The sequence below is a fragment of the Nannospalax galili genome, unplaced genomic scaffold (assembly GCF_000622305.1).
Source record: "Nannospalax galili isolate Female #2095 unplaced genomic scaffold, S.galili_v1.0 scaffold962, whole genome shotgun sequence".
NCBI lineage: Eukaryota > Metazoa > Chordata > Mammalia > Rodentia > Spalacidae > Nannospalax > Nannospalax galili.
Genome location: NW_008348537.1, coordinates 1,823,923 through 1,851,561, shown reverse-complemented (window position 1 = coordinate 1,851,561; position 27,639 = coordinate 1,823,923). Strand labels below are relative to the sequence as shown.

The window sequence follows — 27,639 nt, the reverse complement described above, 5'->3', positions numbered from 1 at the left end:
CCTATTTCCCTCTGGAACTACATTGTTCTCAGCACTACTTTCTTCCAGGAGTCTACTAGAATGACCTATTAAGCTCTGCTTACAGCAATCAACTGCTTTTCTAGCCCAAACTTCCAAAGTCTTCCACATGGATTTTGCCTTTCCTGCATGTCATGTAATACTTCTGCCAAAACTACCATCCAGGGACTTACAGAATGCCTTATCCACCGTCATGGTATTCTGCACAGCATCGCTTCAGACAAGAGAACTCACTTCACAGCCAAAGAAGTGCGACAGCGGGCCCATGGTCATGGAATCCACTGGTCTTACCATGTTCCCCAACATCCTGAAGCATCTGGTTTGATAGAATGATGGAATGGTCTCTTAAAGACACAGTTACAGTGTCAATTAGGTGGCAACAGCTGGAGGGCTGGGGCAGGTCCTCCAGAAGGCAGTGTATGCTTTGAATCAGCATCCAATATGTGGTATAGTTTCTCCTATAGCCAGGAGTCATGGGTCCAGGAATCAAGGGGCGGAAGTGGGAATGAGTCCACTCACTATCACCCCTAGTGACCCACTAAGAAAAAATTTGCTTCCTGTACCCTCAACTTTGCACTCTGCTGGCTTAGAAGTTTTGGTCCAGAGGAGGGAGTGCTTCTGCCAGAAGATGTAATAAACATTCCATTGAACTGGAAGCTAAGCTAAGCCCCCCCCCCGCCCCACCCCAGCCACTTTGGGCTTCTGATGCCCTTAAGTCTGCAGGCTAAGAAAGGAATAACAGTATTAGGAGGGGGATTGATCCAGACTACCAGGGGGAAATAGGACTAGTTCTCCACAATGGAGGTAATGAAGATTATATCTGGAAGGCAGGAGATTCCTTAGGGCGACTTTTGGTTTTACCATGTCCTGTGATTAAGGTCAATGGGAAACTGCAACAACCCAATCCAGACAGGACAACAAATGGCCCAGACCCTTCAGGGATGAAAGTATGGGTCGCTCCTCCAAGGAAAGAGCCAAAACCTGTAGAGGTGCTTGCTGATGGTGGAGGAAATACAAAATGGGGAGTAGAGGAAGGTAGTTACAAATATCAACTTAGGCCACGTGACCAGTTGCAGAGACGTGGATTGTAATTGACATGTTTTTGTCCTATTTGGTTAGGAATGGGCTTGTGCATATACACACATATGTTAAGCAGATACTTGTGTTGTTCTTTTTGAATGTGTAATTGAGATAAGTGTTAAATGGTTAAGTGCTGAGAACCTATATGATCATACTGGGTTATGAGATACTAAAGGACTAATCATTCCTCAAAGACCTTATCACCTACTCTAAGATACATAATGCATTGGTCATTGTATGCTAGGATAGTTATATCATGTTAGATGAAATTATGACCTCACCATTGTTTTCATTTGAAAATTAAACATGACATAGAGAGATGCTATTGGGTGTCAAGTTGACGAGGGGTGGATTTGTGATAGCTAATCCTGGGTGTCAACTTGACTGGATCTGGTATTACTGAATGAGAGAGATCCTGATTGGATCATCTGAACCTGGAAGACACACCCTAAATGTGGGTGTTACCTTCTGATGGCAGCCTGTGTAAAAGGCCATGGCAGAGGAGAGCACTGTGCTTTTTGCTGCTTGCCTTCTCTCTCATTGCTGAGTTCGTCTTGCTGCTGTAGACTGAAGACTAGTTGATCTTTTGGAATTCATCAGACCTTCAGTGCCAGATTGGGAGTACTGAGACATCCAGCCTCATGGACTAAACGACTACAGATTTTCAGCCTCTCCAGTGTGGTGCAGCCATTGTTGGACAACTCAGACTTTATCCTGTAAGCTAAGCTGATAAATCCCTATACATACATATTCATTCTACTGGTTCTGTTTCTTCGGAGAACCCTGACTAATACAATAGAAAATGTAATTGCTACATAATTAGTCCATGTATTATGGAGAACTGACTGGTATGAGATAATAGGAGAAATGCCCTCTAGGTCAGAGAATACATTTATATCGAAAGACTAATATTCAGGTAAAATTAAATCATGAGGCTGTCACTTTCAGGGTCAACATAAATCCACAACTGTTTGTGATTGCTTAAGTCAGGCTTCAAAAGAGTGCATCCCTGAGGACTCCCTCAGTGTGGAGCTGACGGTGCTGGAGCAAGTGATGGACAGAAGCATTTTCTGCCTCTATCTTTGTTCAAAACTGTCTTTCCACCTTCTTTCTTTCCACACATAGTATTTTGCTAAATACCTACAGACAGGAAGAGAATAAAATATGTGCCTTTTGAAAGCTTTCAACCTAGCAGGCCCTCAGAAAAGTAGAGGGGTAATTAAATTACCAGCATACCTGATAAATGATGAGCTAGAGGTTTGTACAAGGTACTAAGGGTATGTGTATGCATGCATGTGTGTTTATATGCCAGTTTGCTTAAATGTGGTAGGACTGGCATGTCCATTTTAGCTTGGAGGGGATCAGAGAAGCTTTCAGAAGAAGTGACCTGGAGCGGAGGCCCAAAGAAGTCGGGTGCTGTGTGTGGGAGTTGAGGTTTTAGATGTGTTAAGCATAGGAAACACCTGTAGAGGTCTTTAGGCAAAAATATTCCTACAGTACAGGGAAAGCACTGTGGAATGTGCTGTGCTGTGGGGTAGAAAGGACTGAGTTTAGAAGAGCCCTCAGCACCAGTTCACGAAGAGTCAAGTGTATGAGGTCAGGAGTCCTGAGAACGGTATGCAGATTTTGAATAATGTTACATAAGGGGATGCCATAGTTATGTTTGTTTAGAAAGATATCAGTTTTCTATAGAATTGTAAATTATGAAATTTTGGCACAACTGGCAAGCCCATAGGCTGACTCTAGTAGACCGTGACAGTAATTGAGGTGTTATCTAAAAGAGAGGTTCCTACCTCCAACAATAGCCAGGACACCGGAGAACCCATTTGCCATAATGGACGAGTTAATATTGATAGAGGTAGGTGCACATGAGGGGCACTGATTATCTCCTAGGCCTAGATGACTTTAAACTTCTGTCTTTAAAGTTCTGTGGCTCTAGGATACACTGTAGAGGAGGATAACACTGTCTTTTGAGACTTGCAACATACACTTGACTCTCAGGTTAATGACACATTGTAAGAATGTCATAGGAGCACCACACAAGAGAGAAAGCAGAAAAGAACCCACACATCCATCAACAGGAGTGTGCATGAATAGGGGCCCTAGAGACACAATGCAATATTCTACACAGTTGGTGTGAATGAGCTACAGTGATGATTCAACTATGTGGATGGATCTCAGACATAGAGTTACGAGAACTAAAAAAATCCTTTTAAGGAATTACAAAATATACATTATATAATATTTATACATTTTATTTATTATTGTTGGGTGTATGTATAGTTGGGAGGCCAGCATGTGGGTATCCTGATGTGCAGGACAGAGGACAACTTCATGGAGCTTGTTCTCTCCATCTACCTTTATGTACACTCAAGGGATTGAACTCAAGTCTCCAGGCTTGGGTGGCAAGTACCTTTACCTGTTGAGTCATCTTGCCAGCCCATAATTTATATTTTCATTATAATGAAACTATAGTAAAATGATATGAATAGAAGAATGAACAGAGTCTGGGATGATGCTCATGTCCGAGAACTTATAATAAGAGACCTTGTAGTTAGACTCAGTGATTATCTAGGTCTGAGTATTTGTTTAGGGGCATGGCTTCCAGTGCTTGCTATGATTCAAAGAAACTGAGTGAATAAGTCATAGATATAAGAAAACCATGTAATCATTGCTGAGGAAGTATCATGACTTTCCTGATCCAGTGCTGCAAACAGTAGTCAAGACAGGAGGAAGATAAACAGAAAGAAAACAAACAAACAGCAGTGCTATGTAGGAGCTAGGGGACATAGGAACAGGAAGGAGGAGGAAGGAGACTGGAGGTCAGCGGAAGAGCAGGGGCACAATTGCACAGGCTGGCAGCTCAGGAGATGGGTCTGCTGTCTGTGTGGGTGGATATAGTAATGCTGTTCGGAAATCCTCCGTGAAAGTCTGTTGGAGAGAAATGGAGGCAGGTTTCCACACTGCTGTTCCAGGGAAGCTTTATCAGAGTGACAAAGGGTCTGAATCTCTTGTTACTTTCCCACCGTTAGTGGTGACTGGAGAACTGCGCCAGCCCTTGTCCAGTAACACACCAAGCTGAAAGCTACCTCCTGTCCCATTTCCCTGTCCCCTCCCTGTCCCAGCAGTTGAATCAGATTCCTACGTCATGGTGTACTCACAGTTTTATGATGTCTGATCCAAATATTTGAACCAAGAAATGGCAGGTGGTTTTCAAGAACAGCTTTTCTAAGAAAAATAAAGAGGGGCAAATAGAATATATTGTTATTATCATAGCGAAAATGTGATTTAATGATTGCTTAGGTAAGGAACTAAGATTGAATGATTAATGTTTAATTTGACTATTAATTTTTAAGGGTTTGGTAATTTTAAAGTTAATATATCTATTAAAACATCATTTCCACCCAAGATTTTTGTGAATTTTACTTTTCTGCACATACTAAAGATCTTGTTTATTATAAAATTATAGTTATATTTTGGAGTTTCATTTTCTTTAATTTTTTGTTTTGTTTCTTTTTAAAAAAGTATCTTTTATTATTTTTATCTTACGTGTCTGAGTGTTTTGCCTGCATGTATGTGAGTGTATCATAGGTGTACACAGTCCAAAAGAGGTCATCTGATGCCCTGGAACTGAAGTTATGAATGGTTGTTGGCTGCCGTGTGGGTTCTTGGAATTGAACCTTGGTCCTCCACAAGAGTAGTCAGTGCTCTTAACTACTGTGCTATGTAGTCCAGGCTGGCCTTGAACTTACAGAGATCCGCCTGCACCACCACGTCCAGCTCATTTTCTTTTTATAGCAAGGAATATAAGAATGTGGGCTACGATCTCTTTGGCCGGAGTTAAAAGAAAACAACTTGTATTCCTTTCTGCTGTTCATCTGAGGGGAGAGTTCAACTTGCCTGATGAGCTTCTACTGCTTTTATTCTAGAGATAACAGAAGACCTACCAGTATAAGTGTCTCTGAACTGCATCAACAGAGCACACTGACACAGAAAATATACATATATGCCTTATGAGAACACAGGGGAGTTTGGTGAACTGATCCAATGTAACCTATTAACTGTGCTTCTCCACTTTGTGGGTCTACAGTGGAACCTTGGTAATTCAACTTAGGATTTTTGTATGGTTAGGGACAGATGAGGAAGCCATTGAATCCTGACTGTGGAGAATTTATCTTGCTAAACTGCATCTCAAACAAGGGGATCTAGGCCTAGCTTGGAGGGTGAGCTCACAACAGAATAAAAATGAGAAACTCTTGCTGGCGCTACAGTTTTACTTAGTGGTAAAAATATTAATTTTTATATTAAAATTGACATATTAACATAACTTTGCTTTTTACAATGAGGCATAAGACTTCAAACACATTGCATTTTGAAGTAGAGAGTTAGAGGCCCATCCCACATGGTCACTGACTTTCATGAAATACAGAACTGCAAAGGGCACAGTGAGTAGCTGCCTGGCTGTGAAGCAAAGAACTTAGATGAAGTTGAAAATCCCTAGAAAGACATAAAATGACAAATTGGACTTGAGAATAAATAGATATATAATACATAGTGAGACTGAAATAGCATAGATTGAAATAGTAACTCAAAACTTCTCACAAAGAAAATCCTAATAGGACCAGACGGTTTCACTAGAGAATTCTACCAATTCATCACATCTCTTCCAAAAATGGAAGAAAAGGGACATTTCTTAACTTATTCTATGAGGCTAGTGTCAAAATATACCCCTTAGAAAATGATAGACCCAAATTTCTTACAACTATAGCCACAAAAATCCTCAACAAAATGGTAGCAAATCAACTCTAGTAATGTAGAAAAAGTTAGTGTGAACAAGTGGTATTATTTCTTAGAATGCAAAGTTCAACATTTGAACTTAATGAACACATTGATAATAACACATTGATAAAGGACAAAGCTCATATCTGATAGATGCAGAAGATATTTGACAGAATACCATAGCACTTTATAAGCCCCCCCAAACAAAACAAAAATCAACTAGTAATCAAAGGGAAAGTTTTTAATTTGATAAAGTTTCTTTACAAAGTTTCCATAGCTAACATAATATTTAATGACAAAAGACTGAATATTTTCCCCCTAAGATAAGGGAAAGACAAGAATGTTTACAGCCACCATTTCTACTCAACATGATAGTGGGACTCCTAGACAAGATAATTAGTCAACAAAAAGAAATACAAGGCATCTAGATTGGAAAGAAATAAACTACAATGTATTTGACACCATCTTGTAGGTAGAAAGTCTGAAGGAATTCATTAATAAACTGTAAGAGCTATTACATGATTTGGCAAAGTTGCATAATGAAAAAATCAACAATGGAAAATTAACTGTATTTCTATAAAGCAAAAATGAGTAAATAAAAATGAAATTTAAGAAAATGATTTCAAACAAAAAAAAATTAGAAATTTAAGAAAATGAGTTCAAACAAAAAAAGAATTAAAAACATAGAAATAACTTAAATTTACAAGGTTCAAAACAGTTGGGCATGGGGCTCACAGCCTTAAGCCCAGCATGTGGGAGGCCGAAGCAGGAGGATTGACACAAGTTTGAAGCCAGCCTGTGCTACATAGTGAATTTCGGACCAGCATGGACTTCAGTGTGAGACTCTATATGAAAAGGAAAAGTACAAATACAGTCTTTGAAACTATATTTCTAAAAGAAGTTAAGACATAAACAGAAGGATGAACTATGTTTATGGGTTGGCAGAGGTAATAGCCTTAAGATGGCAATATTCCTTAAACTGATTCAATGTCATCTATATCAAAACCCCCTAATTTCTTTGCAAAGACTGATCAACTGATCCTAACCTTCATGTGACCCAAATGTGTCTCATTCTAATACCACAATATCTTGGTTACTGCAGTGGTACAGGTTTCAAATTGGAATGTATGAATCCTCTGGCTTTGTTTTTTGGTCTTTTGGAGACAGGGTCTCCCTGTAGCCCTAGCTGGCCTGAATTCGCTATGGAGACCAGGCTGGCCTTAAACTCACAGAGATCTGCCTGCCTCTGCCTCCTGAGTGCTGGGATTAAAGGCACATGCCACCACGCCTGGCCCTTATTTTTAACTTTTACAAAAACTTTGTTGAGAATTTCATACATGTATATAAGGTATTTTGATCAAATCCATGCCCACTCCCTCCCCTCTAACATTCCCCCTTCTGAAGAGGTAACCCTAAAATATTTTGAGGATTAGATACAAGCTCCTAAATACTTTTTGACATTTTTGGATTTTGGAACAGAGTATGTTGCTAAGAGGCCCAAGGACATTTTGACTTTTAGCCAAGAAACTGTATTTCTTTGGGGTCTTTTTACCCTAACTGCCTAGTGATAGGTAGAGAGCGGGCAGGAGTGAGCGGATGGCACGGATGGAGGAGGCACCTAGGCACAGATGGAATTTTTTTTTTTAAATAAATAATTTATTGAGAATTTCATACATGCATATAAGGTGTTTTGATCAAATCCATGCCCACTCCCTCCCTTCCAACTCTTTTCATATCTCCCATCACTTTTTTCTGATAACTTCATTTACTCTTTTTTCATCTTTGATTTGTTTATTATTTTCATGGGACTTTTGGCTACTCTAACATTCTCCCCTCTGAAGAGGTAACCATAAAATCTTTTAAGGATTAGATAAAAGCTCCCAAATATTTTCTACATTTTTGGCCTTTGGATCAGAGTATGCTGCTAAGAGGCCCAAGGACATTGTGAGTTTTAACAAAGAAACTGGATAATTTTCTTTGAGGTGTTTTTACCCTAACTGCCTAACCAATTCCTACCTCATATTCTTATAACACCATCCTCTAAAGGGGTTACCCAAATTGCCAATAGGGAATCGGGACACAGACCTCTCTGGCGTCTTCCGTGCTGACAAGGACACAGGGTGAGGCAATTAGAGTACCCCTTCAGTGGGTCTATCTAAAAGACTCCCAAATTGCATAACTCTTGTCTCTAAGGGGAGAAGAAAATGTTGAATCATGAATAGGAGATGTGAAGGAGAAGTAAAGGCAAGAGTAATTAGCATTACAAGTTCTAGACAGAGAACTTAGATTTTACATAGCCCCAGGAGTATCAGATAACCTGGTAGGTGCCTGAGGCTGATAGCTTGCTTCCTCGCTGTCTCTGAGGATCATGGGCAAGTTCTTTTCGAGATTCTGAAATGGCATAAATTTGAGCTTTGAGCTGAATTTGAGCAAATATTTGATCCAGATGATGTGTGGGAGTTGATTCTAGAACCATGAATAAAGCAATATTTCTTTGAGGCTACGTTCAGGGTTAGTCAGTGTTGTCAGAGAGCATATGACCTTGAGGTTTGTGGTGTCTAATCAAATCACACAGAAAATGACCTGGGTTTGTAAGAACAGGATGGGGTCCCATAAGCCTTGGATGTCTGATGATCAGAAGGGAACCAGAGAAGGCAGATAATCATGGGTTCACCTGGACCAGAAGTGTCTAGAACTCTCTGTCTTAGGTGGGAAAGATACATAGAGTCATCTGAATCTAAGGAATCTAGAACTAATGCTGTCTGTCTGAGACTCCAGCCAATTTTATATCTGAAGACTGTCTTTCCCTAGAGAAAGGAGCCTTATCTTGAAGTCGCAGTGACTAACTGTGGGGAGGTTTAATCTGGATATGTTATGCCCTTTCTAGGTACATTAGAAGAGAATTGGAAACTCCTCCCAAACAATAAGAACATTTCCTCATTGAAGGTCTTCCTGGAGATTTCACTCCCTGGACAAGAAAGATCAGCTAATTTAATTAGCCCTGTGCTTTGCTTCCCTGTTTAGTACATGGGAAATTTTAAGTAGCTGAGGAGTGTGAAGTTATTGAAAAAAAATTATTATTTTTATTTTATGTGTATGAGTATTTTGCCTAAATGTATGTAAGTGCACCTGTGTCATACAATGCCCACAGAAGTCAGAAGAGGGCATTGGATACCTTGGAACTGGAGCTATGGACAATTGTTAGCTGCCATGTGGGTGCTGGGAATCAAACCTTGGTCCTCTGCAAGAACAGTCAGTGGTCTTAACCACTGAGCTATTTCTTTAACCCCTGAGCTTACAGTTTTAATGGATGGCTTGTAACCTGTGAATTTTATCTCAGTACAATGGTCAAAAGCCATTTCTGTCCCTCCACGTGCTCCCTTTTGGGGTGCTACCCAGGAAAGGGTCAAAAATCTCAGAGGCCTGAATTCCAGCACCAGCTCATTGTCATCTGACCTGGAACAAGTGTCTTCCCTTCCATGGACTTTGCTTTCTTTATCTGAAAATGTGGCCATGGTGTTAGATGGTCTTTGCTGCAGCATCTTATGTGTTTAAAGAATTTTGTAAGAGAGGTTCAAAATTAAGTGAAGGAGCAGGGAAGTTTGGAAATAAGTTTAAAGTATTGCTAATGTTAAAATAGCTTAGCCTAGGGCAGAGCAATTTAAAAACCAGCATTAGGGTGTTCTTTGATTGATTAACTTGCATTACTGGCTGAGAGGCAGAGGAAATCCATCTTCTTTCAGGTTTGATGAAAGGCATTGTGAGTGCTTCTGGGATTGTTTTGCTCAACTCAAAGCAAATGGCTGCAGGGTTTTCAGTCAGAGAAGGCTCTTCCAAACAATCCCTTTCCCCAACTGGATTCTGTGATGTTAACTCAAGAGGCCCCTGGAGCAATAGTGGCTGTGAGATAAGAGATGACCCTCCCGGAGCTAAATTATAAGCTCAGCATGGAAGAGTGCAGAGTAGAAGCTCTGGAAAGAGCCAGATGTTCCCAGTCAGCTATGATCACATGGTATCCCAAGTGTCACTGATACAACCGGAGAGGTGCTTGGCAATGGAGTTTTGATAGTAACCTACTGTGTTTCCAATGTGTGCCCAAAATTCCTGTGTCAGAAAGTTAATCCTCACGTGACAGTGTTGGGAGCTGGGGCCTAATAAGAGGTGATGCCTAGTGAAGGAATTAATTTCATGTCATAGGAGGAGTTATTGAGAATGGGTTTGTCACAAAGGCAGGTGGCCCCCTGCTCCCTCATATGCCCTCTCTTGCCTTTCTGCCTCTTTCCATGGATGGCAAACAAGAAACATGACACCAGGGTCATGCACATGGACTTTCAGCCCCAGAACTGTGACACAAATTTCCCTTTGTTATAAATTATAGTTTGTATGGGGCTGGAGAAATGACTCAGCGGTTAAGACACTGACTGCTCTTGCAGAGGACCCGGGTTCAATTCCCAGCACCCACGTGGCAGCTAACAACCGTCCATAACTCCAGTTCAAAGGATTTGATGCCTTCTTCTGACCTCCTTGGGCATTGCACGTATATTGCACAACATAAAGTAAAAACAATAAAATATTTAAAAAAAAATCATAGTCTGCACTGTTCAGTTTTAGCAGCACCAAATGAGTAAAGACACTACTTTGGCAAATGCTGTTTTAGTTTTATATTTTTTATTTTTTGTGTTAATAGGAAGCAAACCCAAGGCCTTGAGTATGCTAGGCGTATTTTCTATCACTGAGCTACATTACTAGCTCTGAAGACACTATCTAAATCAAAACTTTAGTTCCCGTGTGAAAGTATTTCTATAGATCCAAAGAGTAGAATTGGAATAGCATGGGAGAAAAGAGAGCATGGCCAGTCTGAATTTTTGAAAAGGACCAGTGGGTAGTCCTCAGGATTTAGGCAAATGAATGCACATCTATTTGTAAATAAAACTCAGGACATTCCAGTTTGTAAAGTCTTGCTTGCATTTGCCGTCATGTCGCTGCCCATCAGACTCTTCTGGGGCAGCATGTATCTTTGCCCTCACTCTGTAAGGAAGAGCACGGAGCTCAGGCATAGTCAACAGTTCATCTGAAGCTAAAGATTTTTACTGCAAAAGAAGCTGTTATTTGTAACATATATTTCAATATGCTAAGGACACCTATTGGATGCCTTATCTACCACAGGCAGTGCAAGTATTGCAAAACACTAACTGTTAACAAGAACCGTGTAGCACAGTGAGACCAATTAACCATCTCACTAGTTTTGTGGCTGTGTATTCTAGGATCCGTGTGTCTTTTTCCTCCTTTTAAGTCTACATGTGTTTTTAACTATCATATTCCACGGAGATAAGATTTCTGCATAGATGACCAAGGAAGGGAAATTTCAGTATGATAGAACCTGTGATCTGTTGATCCCTGGTGACGAGTACATTGATTATCCTCCCATTAACGACTCTGAGATTATGCTGAAGTAAATTTTCTAATGAGAGCCTGAGGCAAAAGCAATGGTGCAAGTGAAGGTCAGAAACACTTGGCACAAAAACTGTCTTCCCAGGCAGGGGAAAGGGAAGAGTGCACTGCTCAGTGATTATTCTCTGGAGTGTGGATCACCTGCTTCATTTGCTGAGGTTAAGGATTTGGGGTTCGTTTAGCTTTAGAGGCAAGAGGAATACTTGGAGTTAATTTTTTAATTGATCAGATGTTTATGTGTACAAGTCTACTTCTCTCAGTCCCTCATTAAGCGTCTCAATTATCAGGCAGGAGCCAGTACTAGGTTCAAGTAGACATCGTGGGCCAGGTCTGTTATGTTTTCTATGAGAAAGTCTCGGCTAGGAGACAGTCTGTCTTCATTATTCCATGTAATTCATGTTGCCATTCTGTGCAGGGTTTTGTGGCCATTATATTAGAACAGAATGCCACCCTGTTTTTAAGTCTGTCTAGTAGTATGACTGTTTAATGTAAAAGGAATACCTGTTTTCTACTTGGAAGTTCAATGTTAACTGATAAGGTAAAAACAGTGCTCCCTGCCCCCCAAAGCCTTTTGATCCACTGGGATTGTTCCAATTGAATAAGAAAGCCATCACTGAAAACCCCATTATTCACTTTGCTTCCCCTGTGAAGGGCCAATTTTCAGTTCACTCTCAGCCTCAAGCTTTGCCTCAAGTAGACTATGAAACTTATTGTTCTGAGTCAAAGGACCCAACATGGTTCCCATGACACCTGCAATCTTGTTTTGGGTTGTTTGTGATTTTAGAATATGTAAGGAAGAGGGACTGGTCTAGACAATAAGGTTGTTACTTAGTCTTTTGTCTTTGGACAATACAATCTTTCCCAGAAAAAGAAAAATCATACTCAAGGTACCAATGGCTCAGTCTTCATCCCAACACAGAAACAACCAGGGAAGATGGGCTTAGCAATGACGCTGACTTTTCTGCACATTCCTCCTTTGGAAAACTGTACTAATATTTTCCTTTTTAATCCAGAGACGTGAAACTGTTGCTTTAACAAACACTTGTCGTATGTACTTTGTAAAGAAAGAGTTTTATTCAGTTCTCAGTTTGGGAGGCTCCATCTGTTTCTCTCTCTTGTCTGCATCAAACAAGGTAGGAGGGAGCAAGTATTCACATGGGGAGACAGCAAGCAAGCATGCTTAGGGGCCACGTTTGATTTTTTAAAACTTGCTTTTCAATTTTTTAAAACAATTATTATTGTGTGTGTGCATGCATATGCCATATGTGTATAGCAGGCACACATATGTGCCATAGTATGCATGTAAGGTCAAAGGACAATTTTGTGGAGCTGGTTCTTTCCTTCCACCTTTACTTGGGTTCAGAGGATCAAACTAGGTTTCTAGGCTTGCACTGCAAATACCTTTATTCACTGAGTTATCTCACAGCCACCACTGCTTGTTTTCAGACAATGTCTTACTATGCTGCCCAGGCTGCTTTAGAACACATGGGCTCTGTCATCCTCTGCCTCCTAAAGATTTGGTACTTCAGGGATGTGCTAAAAAGCCCAGAACATCTATTCTTTTTCAAACAACTTGCTCTCAGTTGCTCTTTCTCTCCCCAAGATCAGCACTAGTCCCTTCTCAGGGTGACGCCCCATGATCAAATTACCTGTATTAGGCTGTGACTTGTAATGATTCTCCCCAGTACCGCCATACTAGACTCCAAGCCTCTTGCACATGAATCTTTATGGGGACACATTCAAACCATACCCAAACTATATCAGTAAGACTTGTGACAGATTCTGTATGCCAAATACTAAAGGTATAAATCAATGACGTAGGATGCTTACATGACCAAAAACAATGGAGGAATTGTTTTAATAGGTATAGATCTTGAAAACATAATATTGAATGAAGACACAAAGTTTCAAAGCAATATATAATTACTGATGTAAAGTTAAATCTTTCACAGGGAGAATTCTGGAAAGGTAACTGAGGAAGCAGCAGAGCATTGGAATCTCTTTAGTCCCTTCCCCACAGAGAGCACTTGGACAGAAAACCCCACAGAAAACAGTTACACCAAAATTAGGACTCTTTATGAACCCGAATATTATTAGGTAAGGATGATTCACCACAACCAGACAGGCAGAGAGCCCCAGAGGTGTCAGGTGCTGACTGGAAAGCCAAATGGACCAATGGGAAGATGGCAACTGAGTCAGGGAGGGCTTTTGCTCACAGCAAGTGGGTGCCAGGGGCTTACAGTCAGAAGGACTAAGGTGTTGGAATAATCTGGCATCCATCAGCTCTAGAAGCTGGACCCCAGGTCCCTTCTGAGCAGGGCCCACATTGAGCTGAAATAAAAAAAGAACTGCATAAAAATAAAGTTGAAAGATGTTCCAGATGAAAGTGGGGAGGGGAAATGCTCAGAAAGTCTGAACGAACAAGCCAATCTGTACTTTTAATACTACATGAAAACAATGGAGAAGGAGCTCTGGGCATTTAGAGACTACCCTGAACCACCTCTTCCTTAGAGTTTTTGAAAACTAATTTCACATAAAAATGAGCAACAGAAATGTATCTAGGTCAACCCCCACACAAAGTTATTATAAGGAAGAAAAAAAAAAGAATAGCATTTGTACAGATAGTAAAAGCATGCCAGAAAATCATGCCCAAAGAAGAGATTAAAACATAACATTTCAATACGAGCTAAGAGGCATTAATGAAATAATATGACATGAAAGAAGAGAAGAAATCAGAATTAGGAAACTCAGATATGGGATAAAAGAACTTTGGGAAGAATAAAATTATAAAAGAAATGAAGCTTAACTAGAACAAAACAAGGACAGTGGAAGCAATACAAAATGACTTAGAGAAAGAGAAGATGAAAGAGAAGACTTTTCATGTTAAGACAAATGAGGATGGGCATGGTCGTGCATGCCTTTAATCCCAGCACTTAGGAGGCAAAGGCAGGTCCATCTCTGTGAGACTGAGGCCAGTCTGGTCTACACAGCAAGTGCCAGTACAGCTGGGGATACAAGGAAACCCTGTTTCATCCCCACCCACCCCCAAATTCCAAAGAAAAGACAAATGAAGAAGGTTAGGGACATCTCATCGACAGAGCGCTTGTCTGGCATGCACGATGCACTGCACAGACACCCACAGAGATAAAGAAGGATTCAGAGGGAGGCAAAATATCAAAGACAGGTGATGAAGAATCAATATATGGAACCCCAGAGGAAACCCAAACCAAGGAAACTGAAGAAATATTTTTAAACTTTCCTGCAATTAGAAATATACATTTGAGGGGGCTGGAGAGATGGCTCAGCTGTTAAGAGCACTGTCTGCTCTTGAAGACCTGGGTTTAAATCCCAGGACCCACATGGTGGCTAACAACTGCCCATAACTACAGTTCCAGGGGATCTGACATCCTCTCCTATCTTTCTTAGGCATTGCACAACACAGGTGCACTTATATGAATGCAGGCATAACACTCACACATAAAAAATAAAAGTGAATAAAAAAATGAAAAAAAATACATTGGAAGTCATGTACTCAGAGAGCATAGTGTATGCCTGAGAGCATGGATATGTAACAACGCATAGATGAGACGTGTTCTACTTGGATGACTAACCTTCATAAAAAACAAACCAAACACCCCTGTCCTTTGAACTACTTGGCAAAACCAAGATGTGGCTTCCACGGAAAAAGCCTAGATCAATATTAGGTTTTTAAAATATTTTATTTATTATCTTTATTTTATGTATGAGTGTTTTGCCTACATGTATGTAAGTACACTATGCGTGTACAATGTTGTTAGTCACCATATGGCTGTTGGGAATAGAACCCAGGCCGCTTGGAAGAACAAGTGTTCTTAACCACTGAGCCATTCTCTCCAGCCCCAACATTGGGGTTTTTAAAAAATAATGTATTTAAGATATTTAGGGAAAGAAATTGTGTGCTGAGGATTAATTTGTGCATTGGAGTGTGTGTGTGTTTATGCATGCATGTGTGCTGGTACACACATCCATGAATATGTAAGGAAGCCAGCAGAGGACACTGGGTATCCTGCTGTTATACCCTCTGTCTTACTCCTTTGAGAAAGGGTCTCTCACTGAACCTGGAGCCAGGCTGCTGGCCAGCAAGCCCCAGTGATCCCCCTTTCTCTACTTCCCCAATCCCCATAGCACTTGGGGTTATAGTATGTGTGCAGCTTTTTATGTGTTGCTGGGGATTTAAGCTCAGATCCTCCTGTTTGTGCCTCAGAAAGTTCTCTTCCCCGCTGAGCCAACTCCCCAGCACCAGTGCCAAGGATTTATATGCAGAAAGATTCTGACCTTCAAGTCTAAAGGTCACAGACAGCTTGCTATCAATATGCAAGAATTCAAAGACTATTTTTCCCATGAGTTCTTCCTGAGGAATGAACTTTAGACAACAGTTCTACTGGATAGAAATCCACACTGAGGTAGGGGGTGAACATAAATCAAACAGTTGTTGATTGAAAGGGTGGGTATTCTATGCAATGCCAAATGTTCAGATCATATATAGTTCAATGATTTTAAAAGATGGAGAGATAGGCTGGGACTGGAAAGGTGGCTCAGCATTTAAGAGCACTAACTGTTCTTTCGGAGAACCTGGGTTCGATTCCCAGCACCCACATGTTGACTAACAACCGCCCACAACTCCAGTTCCAGGGGAACTGACATCCTCTCTGACCTCCATGGGCATTGCACCTACCTACATGCAGGCAATATACTCATACACATAAAATAGAAAATAATAAAGAAAATAAAAAAGGTGGAAAAATGAGAAAAATGTACATGCAAAATCCAATCTTAACTGATCTCTATAAATGTTAAATATATGAAATAGGAAATACATTAGAACTGATATTATGAGATTGTTATGTGTGTAATAAGGGACAGGTAGAAGAGTAATTATGGGCTAGTTTAATTCTATCAATCATTTTGACAATTAGATCTTTGCAGGAAAGGACTTTGTAAAGGAGAAAAAAGAGATTAAGAAAAATATTCAGTAGTTCTGAATTTGAATTTGAGTGTCAACATGAACTCACTAGGTATTTTATCTTAAGCATTATATATTTAAGTATATATGCATGTTTTCTATCACTGTCTACTGAAGAGGCTTAGAAAGATTGACCATTCAGTATAATAGGGATTCCCAAGTACCAAGCTGTGGCCTTGAAATAGTACTTGCCACTAAAAAAACTTGGGTCTGTAAGATGACAGTTTCAAGCCCAGGGCTGGACATGTACAAGACATGACTACAATATCCTGTCTCTCAGGTTACCGAGGAAGCTGCCCAAGATTATTTGAGCTTAAGGTTAAGTTGAAGACCAGGCCCTGTGACCTTCTGGTCAAAGAAGGGGTCATTTGAACTTCAGTGGGATAATGATTGCAATTGACTGAAACACATCAGGTTTGCTTATATTCATGAATTCCTGGCATTTTTAAAGAAGACTGATTATTTTGAAATGCTAATAGAAAATCAGTGCATTCTCTTGAAAAACTGTTAAGTAAGCAAAACAAATTAAGCATTTGTCATGTCTTTTCTGTACGAACTATACTACTAAGTACTATGGGAAAAATCTTAAAATACGATGAGGGAACATGTTGGTCTAATATACTGCAATTAATAAATGAAAAATAAATACTGAGATATTCTAATTTTATGCCTCCCAATAAATCACTACATTTCACAATTGAGCATCAACAACTGCTGGAATCAGAGAGGAAAGAGAGCTGGAGCTAGAGTGAGAACAAGAGTGAGGGAGAGAGAGAGACAGAGACTGGTTTGTGGTAGCTTCCTTATTTCTAAAGTGATACCACTTATCATTTTGCCAAGGGAATCAAGCTGCATTGTGACCAAGCCTCTGGATCTAACTTCCAGTTCAGAGGATCTGCAGAGCTCAGAGGACCAATTCAGTGACATCATAGGCATACATGATGTCAGTATAGATCAGACTATTGGAAATATTACATGTAGAATTTCACAGCTAAATTTCAAGGAAAAGGGAAAGATGAAAAGCCAAGTTGTAGATTGTGATAACCTGGGAGATACATCATAAATGCAAAATGTGGGCAAGACAATGGTTATGATAAAAGTATAAAGAAATGTAAGGAAACAATTAGTATGAAATTCAGGATGTTTCTTTTGTGGGTGGGTAGAAGAGCCCATGAAGGCATGACACATATGGATGGGAATTCTGGGGAGGCTAGTTATCTGTTCTTGCCGACTTGGGCTGTTTATGAAAGAGTTCACCTTGTGTGGCTTCCAACACCACACAAGTTTTGTTTTACCCAGAAAAGTTTTTTAAAAATTACCAACAAAACACTTTGCCTGTGGTTTCATACAAGTGATTCTGTAAATTTAATACCTGGCAAGAATAATACTCATTCCTCCTTCTAAGGAGCTGGTGGGAAATGGAACTCAGGGAGGCAAAGCCAAAGGGAATTTCAAGTTTATCTGCCATGACTTAATTTCACAAAAGACTTGACATCAATATGTCAAGATTTTAACAGGGATCTCTTTGAGACAAACAGGTTAAGCATGTGTTTGTACATTATTCTCTCCTCTTCTTTCTTTTTGAGTTCTATTTTATCCTGTAACTACATATTGTGACTGCATGAAATAAATTCTCAGAAAATGCTTTATTTCTATTGGCATAGCATGTTGTATAAATCAATGATACAGTCACTGTTTGGCCAAATACCTTATAGAGCAGAAAAAATAGTGTAGGCTTGCTTAACGAATTAGTTTCTATTAAGAGACAGAAAATTTGACTCTGAGAGTTTTTTCATTATGACTGCTCACCTAACTTTCGTGTATAAAGAAAATAGTGCATAAAGAAAATGAAGTTAATATTTTCTTTTTGCTGAGACTGAAAGAAAAAATGTACAACTTTTTAAAAAATCACTGAATTGGTTTCTTGATTTGCAAGACAGATGAGGGATTTTACTGAGAGCCACTTGAAATCAAAGGAATATCCCAGGTTATCTTCCCACTTGGGGTTTGGGGATCAGGTATCTTCCTAGTCTCAGACTCAGTATTGGTAGGGTTATGTGTATCTGGGAATATATGTGTAAGTTAACATAAAATTATTCATTATTTTAACTTCTTAATATTTAAGGCAATAATCATCAGTGGCACATCGTTACTAATGTGACATTTGAAATGACAACTGGTCACCCAACATTTTTTTCCCTTAATGGCCACAGCAATGTCATCTTACCCTTGATGGAAGAATGAATATCAGACAGAACTGCCTAGAGTAGACATTGTGTTTTAATATCTCTAAACCAGATGGGGATATCAGTCTTAAGAAATAGCATGATCAGATTCAGCCCCATAGGCATAGGCAGTGTACAAACTCCCTCACAATGACTCATGGGAAGAAGACAAGCAGGGGACGAGCAGCAGGGCCCTTGGCAGACTTACCAGGCAGATAGCTGCACAGTCTCTCCATTGAAGCCTGGACGGTGGAGTTGTGAACTTGAGCCAGCTGTTCAATCACAGATACCACCAGCACACAGCCTGTGGGGGGCAGAAGACCATGTCATCAGTGTCACACAGGGCTAGGGGATTAGGAAGGGAAGAGGCATGCCTGTGTCCTTAAGAAAACCAACCAAACTGTAGAACTTTGCTTGCTGTTTGTCCTTAAATATCTACTGTGCTCAAAGATGTAGTAAAATGAAATGTATAGTGAGAAGAGTAAGCTTGGGAGTTATCAGAGCAGTCCCGCTGTTTGAGCCTTCTGACTTTGGAGAAGGCATTGAATCTTGCTTAAATTCTGGAGAAACGAGGAGAAATTAGATAGAGCAGGGGGGTTTTCTACATTACAGATGGGTACCAGTTTTTCACATCCTACTTTAGTCTCTCTCCTCTGCAGTGGGTGTCTCCTTATCAGTCAGATCATTCCTGTACCACACAGTATGAGTATGTGACCTAGGGTCTGATTTCCAATTTTGGAACAGTAGTGGAAATTTCTCAGAAACCTGGGATTGAGTCTAATTTGTAACTTTGGACTCACTGTCTTCCCTTTGACCCTTGGTTTCTTTATAAAGCAAGAAATAAAATGTTTTTTATAGGGCAACTGTGCTATTAACTGGATTGTAATACAGAGTTAACTATCCCAAGTTACAAAGCACATGCTGGAAAATATGTACCAATATGATGTGTGTCTAGAAGAAAACCTGGGTTACATTGGGATGTATTCCTACTCTGATATAGGGCATGTATGACTGCCAGAGTTGTTAAGCTCATATTTCTTGAGGGCTCTATCACTTGCCTCATTCTACTGAATTTCTGGGAGAGCACAAACATCCTTTTCCTAAAAGAAGAGACTTTTTCTTCATATACAAGTTTTGTAGTTGGCTCAAGATCTGTAATGTGTGAGAGGAAACTTGATTTCATTGACATGAGAAGTCAGTACTTCTTAGCAGATTGTAAAGAAGACTCTCTAAAGAAGTTGACTAGAAACAAGAAGAATGTGAGAAGATCTGGGGTGTCTGGGCCCAGGAGAAGACTCAGTCTTGTTCATCTGTTCAAAGAGTGCGGCCCAGTTCACGTTCTAGTGCCATGAAAACCAAATTCCCTGCAGAACTCACAGCAGTGGTGACATTATGCACAAGTACTATGTAAGTTCGAGACAGACGAAAATCCCAGCATCAACACGGAGAAGTGGGTAAGAAACCCCAGCCCTACCTGAGAAAGTATTGCTACTGATGGCTACTAAGTGGTGGGGGAGTCAGTCTATTTTAAGGGTGTAACTTTCGGTGGGTTTACCAGGCTCCAGTGGATGAACCACAGTGAAGGGCATTTAGGGACACAAATCTGACTCTGTAGGTCTCTCTCTCTCTCTCTCTCTCTCTCTCTCTCTCTCTCTCTAGAGAGAGAGATAATATAAAATGTGTGGTTAAAATAGAGTATAAGAAATTGGGTGGGGGTAGTGAGGGGGTGTTGATAGGGGATGGGATCTAAATATAATAAAATATATTGTATGAAATTGGAAAAAATTCAATTAAGAAAAGGAAAAATAGAAACCAAATTCCCATCATGGCCCTCGAGAGACTGTGGGTAATGCAGTTGTGTACAGAAAGAAATAAAACCTATAAAATGAGAGACTGTTAGTGAGGAAATGAGAGACATTCACCTCTCTAGACACTGCAGGGCTCAGTGATACTTTCTTCTCAGTTATTCTGTTTCCTCTGATTGAGAGAGTGGTGCTCACCTGTCCTGAGATACTGAGACCCACAAATACCATCTTCCTCGGCTGACACCATCTACTTGCTATTGTGTTTGCTAACAGTGACCATCAAGATGGATTGATTTTTAAACTAATTCATGGTCCTTGAGGGGTTTCTAACATTGCAGTGAGTTTAGTAGCTAATACTGTTTAGTACTTTATGACATAAAAAGCCTTTTCATGTAAATTTGTTCTATTTTAAAAATAATTTAAAAATATAAATGCAATGCAATCCCATTTTAGAAAAACATTGAAATATGAAACAGCACAGCAAGATAATAAACTACTCAGTTCATCTGGCAATAACCAATTTCACTGTTATTTTAAGTCTATCAAATATATTAAACAAATAAAATTTAAGACTGCAAATGGAAACAATAGTAAATAGTTCTACTGCAATGTGATGAGAGGCTGCAGTGTAGCACAGTCAAAAAGTAGAAGGCTTTGAAAAAAAAACATAAAACATTGTGTTCAAATACTGGATCAGTCACTGGTAAATGCTGTGGCTTTGAAGAGCCTGTCTACCTTCTGAAGCTTCGTTCTTGGGAGTTTAGTAGTAGACTCTACTTCCTTGAGGGTGGAATGGGGTCCCATCATTTCTAACCAGATGCTTGGAGCAGTTCAGAAAATTGGCAAACACTGTTTATGCCCTTGATTTGAGCTTCCTCAAGTGCCCTGTCAGGAGAATTCTGGCTGTCAGCTGCTGGGGATCTTCCTGGGAAAGGGTTAATGACTGCATCTCCAGCTGCTTCCCAGCTCTAGTATCTCACTTGTTCTAGTCCAGTTCCCACTACTAGACATTGCCCCATTCCTCATTTTGAGTTAAACAGCTGTTAGCTTCTCTTGGGCCAAGCATCAGATTCATAGAAAATGTGCACAGTACTCATATAGAGGAGAACTGTGTAAAAAACCTGCTCTGAATCACTTCCTATGGCATTTCATCAGTGAGTTGCAGTGATTGGTACCCAGAGTGAATTCAATGCAGGGCGCACATGGGGACTTGGAAGTGATATTAGGAGACTTGATACTGGCACCAAGCAGAGAGCTTCCCTGGGAATTATGCCCACTGCAGTTATGATTCCAGACACCTTAAATACAATGGAAAACCATTATTAACCTCCAAGCCTAGCTTGCCATTGTTTTTAGTCATGAAGAACACCTTAAGCCTGTGCCTTTAAAAGAAACCAATGGCAAACTCCCTTGGGTGTTGTAAATGACTGAGGAGAGTTAGGGATACCACCAAGATAGTCTCAGACCACTGTAAGGATAAGATAAATATTGTCAAAGAAATAAAGCTAAGGATCATCTTGGGATGAAAATAGACTTGATGGCATTTTCTTGTTGAAAATATTATGATAAAGGAACATAAAATCAGTTGTGAGTTGTAATGCTGCCTCAGTTTCCTTTAAGTCAGCAGGCTTTGAGAGACAGAATCTTAATGGGTTTGAGACAGGGTCTCCCTGAAGCCCCAGCTGGCCTGGAACTCACTATGTAGACCAGGCTGGCCTCAAACTCACAGAGATCCACCTGCTTCTGCCTCCTGAGTGCTGGGATTAAAGGCGTGTGCCACAATGCCCAGCAAGACTTTGTTTTTAATGTGCTATTTACTGCCCTTCTCTTCCTTGTGACAATCACCTCTGGTTGTTCAAAACTTTCCTCAAATACAATAATCCTTGTGAAACTCCATCTCCTCTCTCCAATCAGAATCTGCAGCATCCTCCTCTCCCTTGCCTCAGAAGTCTGTACCACCATCTCTCTGTATCTGTGGCAGATGAGTTTTAGAGCCCCACACAGATGCCAAAATCTGGACATTCTCAATTTCATACATGAGATAGCCTAGTATTATTAGTATATAACTTATGCACATCCTCCCATAGACTTTAAGTCATCTTTTGATTCCTTACAATTCCTAATATGACATGTATACTTATTGCAAATAGTTGTTACACTGTACTGCTCAAGAATGACAAGTGAAAAAAGCCTATACATGTCAAGACAGATCATTATGCCGTTAATTAGTAGAGGTGATAAACGTTATCATTGAAATCTACCCATGACCTTATAGATATACACAGGCGCCAAGGACCCAAGTGCAACTGATTATGACTAGTAATAATCAGATACATACAGATTAGAGATGCATGCGCCAACACCTCAGTGTTAGTAGCCAAAACAGAGTCTTTCTAAACAGCATATTTTAAAATGAAATGGAGATATTTTTTAAAGGTTAAAAACTCATTCAATTTTATGTCTTACAGGGCTTATACTGAGTTCAATATTGTATAACTGTATTAATTTAACAGCAAACCTAAAAATTTTATAGCCACTTTTGAAAGAACTGTATTTTTGCTCTGGAAACTGTCACTGAGCATATTAAAGCTGTAATGATATGCTTCTAAAAAAATAAAAAATAATATTAAAAAAGTATATTTTTGATCAGAGGTTGATTGAAAACAAAGGTCTGGAAGCCATGGATGTAAAGGGCCTCTGTATTCATGACCCTGGACTGGAATCAAATGCTGCTCTGATGTCACCTTCCCAGAGAGCAAAGGTAGTAACTTTTTCTTCCACTCCAGTTCTAGCACCATGTAAGAGCACCACACATGTTTGATAAATGTGTAAGTGGCAGAAAACACTCTTGGGAAACACCCTCTGTATGTCTGGGGAAAGGGGTGCATCTTCAAGGAGACGTCCAGAAAATACTGTGTAATGCTATTGTGTAAGTAGAGAAACTAGCTCGCTGTTTTTTTTCTCCGGGGATGGGGGCAAAATTTGAATGTAGACTCTTCCAAATCAGAGCAGTCTTCTAACAATTGGCTTTAACAAAAGAAGCATACATTCACCACTGGCTACAAGATAGTTGTTCTAGGCAAGAAATCACTGGTCTTTGATGGGTCCCCAGATGAACAGAGTTTGGTCCCTGTGTACAGGGGACTCACCCCAAATTCCTAGCGACTTGATGGTCATTAGCAGCCTGCAGAGGCACTGGAAGAGCAGACAGGAGAGAAGCGTTCTCAGGAGAGAAACGAGTCCCGTGAAAGAGCGTGGCAGATTTCCCCATATTTTTCACAATTTAATTAGCAGCAAATTTTATTTCTCTTTGGTACTTAAAATAATAGTTTGCTATAATTAATGGCATAATAGACTGGCTGGGATGCAAGGCATGGAAACCAGCCGTTATTTCAGAGTAGCAGGAGTGTTGGAGGAACTAGGGACACAAAGGGACCCTTCTTAGAGTCTGACCTTAAGGAGTGTCCATTCCAGTGGCCCATGGGTCATGGTTTCCTTTCACTGAACATTCCTCTCCAGAACTTGTTTGCATTTGTTTTAACCCAAGGCTTAAAAGGATGAATTACAAAAAGCACTGGGCTCCTGAAGACCAATCTGCTTCTTTGTAGTACAGGTACAGGCTTTTCTTTTGACTGACTTCAAGAAATCCCTTCAAAGACTTGACAAGACTAGCTAAAATTGGAAAATCATTAGGTAGATAAAAAGGAACAGGGCCAGAGCTGGGCAGGAGTTGTGGGGGCTGAGGGGTAGAGAAAGAGAAAGAAGAGAGCCAGGTGTCTCTGAAGATCAGGTGAATCTCCCTATTCTTAGCACTTTGCCTGGTGAAGAGTTAATGATCAAAAGGACCCTGCAGAGGCGCAGGTAATGGGGTCTGAAACAGTGAACGCCCTGGTTGGGTACAGTTTTGATGTAAGGGTCTATCCCTACATCTCTGTAGTGGGCTGTACTCCCTTCCAGTTGGATTGTTAATTCAGGGTCTGCAGTGAGATGTGCCTTGAATTCTTTAGCAGTAAGAGTGAAGGAATTGTCTTCAGTTTCTAATAAGAGGGTTCAATGTCATTACAAGCTAACAAATCCTTTCTCCAGGAGGTGGGAAATTTCTCCCATCACAGATTGCTCTCTGGCCACTAATAAAGGGCCTGGCTCTGTGGAAGTGAATTTGTCCAAGCTGCTGTTCATTTCAGAAGTGAGGAGAGGGGACAGCAATGCATTTTATTCAGTGGTCATCTGCAACCTCATATATGGCAAATCCCTTCTTTCTTGGCATCTGAAAACAGTATGTATGATAGAAACAGACACTTTTGATCATGTAGGAAAAGAAGCAAATGGGCCTGAGCATAATTGCCTGCCACAGGACTCTACTTCCAGCCACATACCTCAGATAGACTGCATGCTGTGGCCTGGAATCCTTTGAAATGAAGCAATTCATGAAACTAATTACAGTCCTATCTGTACTGGCTGAAATGCAGCCAACTGTGGAGGGCGATCTCTTTGATACCCCCTTGGCCTGAGGCCCACTCCACCTAGAAGCCTTGACAGCACCTGCAGTTGTCAGAGTGAGGCCAGCAGGACTATGAGTAGAGGCATCAATAATTCATCAACCCGCTAGGGCGTACACTGCAGTTTTCAGAGTGTTTTACATGCAGTATTCTCTCACTGGACCTTCTCAACAACTCCTGGTATAGGAATCATTAGTCTCAGTTTACAGTTGAGTGCATGGAGGTTTGGCATGGCTAAGAGTCCTGCCAAGTTTATACAGCCAATAAGCAGTAAAGCCAGGGCTTGGACAAGGTGTTTGGTGAAAATAAAAGGAAACAAGAAAGATACCAACATTATCACCTAAAATTTCTCCCATTCCTGCCTTGCTTTGTGGTAGCATAAAGCGTGAGCGATGTGTGTGCGCAAGCTCATTCCGGCACATGCCCGTTCAAGCCCCTTCTTTCGAAAGCTATCTCTCGGGGACTGGACAGTTCAGTAAATTACTTCCCGCTTGCCTTAGAGATCCCATTTTCTTTCCAGAGTAAAGAGAAAAACTGAAATTATTAGAGAAAAAAAGTAAAATTAATTGAGAAAAATCCCACAGCACAGCCTCTTCTTCCCAGCCCCCACTGGCTCAAGAAAACAAATCCTGTTTTACCTGGGAAACTAGCCCTCTCGTTTACTGAAGAAAACACATTATAATCTGCTTTGGGTTCTGTAAACATGCTTCCTCCTTGGGATTTCAACTTATGCTCCTCTTATGTCCTTTTATGACATGTACATTGGGAACCCCTGTGCATGGCCCCCATCACACAGGTTGGAAGACCTGACTCCATCACCCGTCAATTTCAGAGTGGGTCTGAAATGTTGCTAAACTGTATATATATAGACTGGAAAAGGACTGTTGCCTGTTGCTCAGGTTTTGGAGATAACTCCCCTGGGCCTGCTGCCAGCAGGATCAGAAATAAAAGCTGTGACTTCCCACTTTGTCCCTGGATGCCTGATTTGAAAGTTTTCCCTTGACAAAAGTGCTTATCACAGGTTCCATAACGTACTTGCTCCTAAGCAGAGATGTCAGCATTCATCCTAGGTGCAAATCATAGCACACCTTTACTTTTGTTCTGCATCTCCCACTTAGACATGAGACATGGATAGGGAGGTAGGGTGGCAAGAGGAAAGAGAATGGGAAGAAGGAAGCATCTACCCAAGGTACAAACATCAAGTAGAGACTGTGGGGCTCAGCTAGGCCTGGGCTCAAAGCCCACTTTTAATGCTTACAAGATAATGTATTTGCAGGAGAGCTAATTACTCTGAACCTACATTTTGACACCCTCAGAATGAAATAACAATACTGATAAGGTCAACATTTGTACTTCTCACAAAGAGTGGTATTTATTTCATTATCCCTCAAGTTTACCTTTGTGACTTGCCTTGGGCAATACAAAGTGCAGGAAATGACAATTCCTTTAGGCAGAACCCAGAGAGACCTGGTGACTGTCAGTGGCATTTGACCTCCTTTAGGGTGCAGCCATGAGCTAGCCCATTGGAGGGAAATTATGGCATCCCAGCCAACAGCCTGCCAACTGCCAGCTTCATGAGGGAGGCCATTCTGGACCATCCGTCCTTGCCATTCCCCTGTCTACCAGCTGAGGATAGAGTAGGAGTGAGCCCAGAGGATTTCAGCTGCAGTTGTTCAGTCCACAGAATCCTGAGCTAGCAAATGATTCCTGTGTGAGTGGGGTGTTTGTGACAGAGCTGCAGGGCTGAGTGAGATAGCCTATTATATGCACATGGTTCTTGGAGCAAGATTAGGCATTTATCAAACATTATTTTCCCTTCCTCCTGCTGAGGCCACCACAGGGGACAGACATAGTCTTCATGAACAATTTTCAAAGTAGAAGCTCAGAGTCTCATCTATGAAAAACTATGCAGCTTTACCAGTGTTTTTACTTTTCTAGGGCTGAATTTGCTTTCATTGTGAATATCTAGTTTTTTAAAACTACATTTGGGTGGATTAGGCTCTGTGGCCTAACCTAACTGCCATTTGGAATATTGTTTTTGATGAGAAAACATTCAGCAACTTCCAAACTGCCAACTTTGCCAAGACCATTGGCAAAAAGAGAGGCATTGTATTAGGCAGTTACCGGTCAAAACAAGAGCTGAGGGCATTGAAGAGCAAGCAGCAGTCAAGCAAGACACCAGAAGAAACTAGGCCATGTTAAAAGATGGTGTATAAACTAGAAAATATTAAAAATGAGTCATAAAGAAATGAGAGTTAAGGGGCTGGAGAGATGGTTAAAAGCAGTTAAGCAGTCAGCTGTGAAGAGCACTGGCTGCTTTTGCAGAGGATCTGGGTTTGGTTCCTGGTAATCACATGGCAGCTAACGACCATCTGTAACTCCAGTTCCAGGGGATCTGATGCCCTCTTCTGACAAGCATTGTACAACGTGGATGCACATACATACCTGTAGGCAAAACACTCATACATATAAAAAATAATTTTAAAAAAAGAGTTAAGATACCAAGTGCCATCAATCCTATTATTTATTTATTTTTAAATAAATAATTTATTGAGAATTTTATATATGCATATAAGGTGTTTTGATCAAATCCATGCCCACTGCCTCCCCTCCAACTCCTCCCATATCTCCCCATCACCTTTTTCTGATAACTTCATGTACTCTTTCTTCTTCTTTGATTTATTTATTTTTATGGGCTTTTGGCTACTCTAACATTCCTTCCTCTGAAGAGGTAACCCTAAAATCTTTTAAGGATTAGATAAAAGCTCCCAAATACTTTT

The 27,639-nt window shown here is 40.5% G+C and overlaps 1 protein-coding gene across 1 annotated transcript in view; it reads right to left on the bottom strand.

The window, feature by feature from the left end:
• Nucleotides 1-27,639, bottom strand: part of Aoah (acyloxyacyl hydrolase) — a 255,067-nt gene that overhangs the window by 203,210 nt on the left and 24,218 nt on the right. The window contains exons 2-3 of the mRNA XM_008845432.3: nucleotides 18,764-18,859; nucleotides 4,260-4,326 (exon numbers count right to left, since the gene is read on the bottom strand). Coding sequence (XP_008843654.1) covers nucleotides 4,260-4,326; nucleotides 18,764-18,859 — 163 coding nt within the window. The remainder of the gene's footprint in view (nucleotides 1-4,259; nucleotides 4,327-18,763; nucleotides 18,860-27,639) is intronic.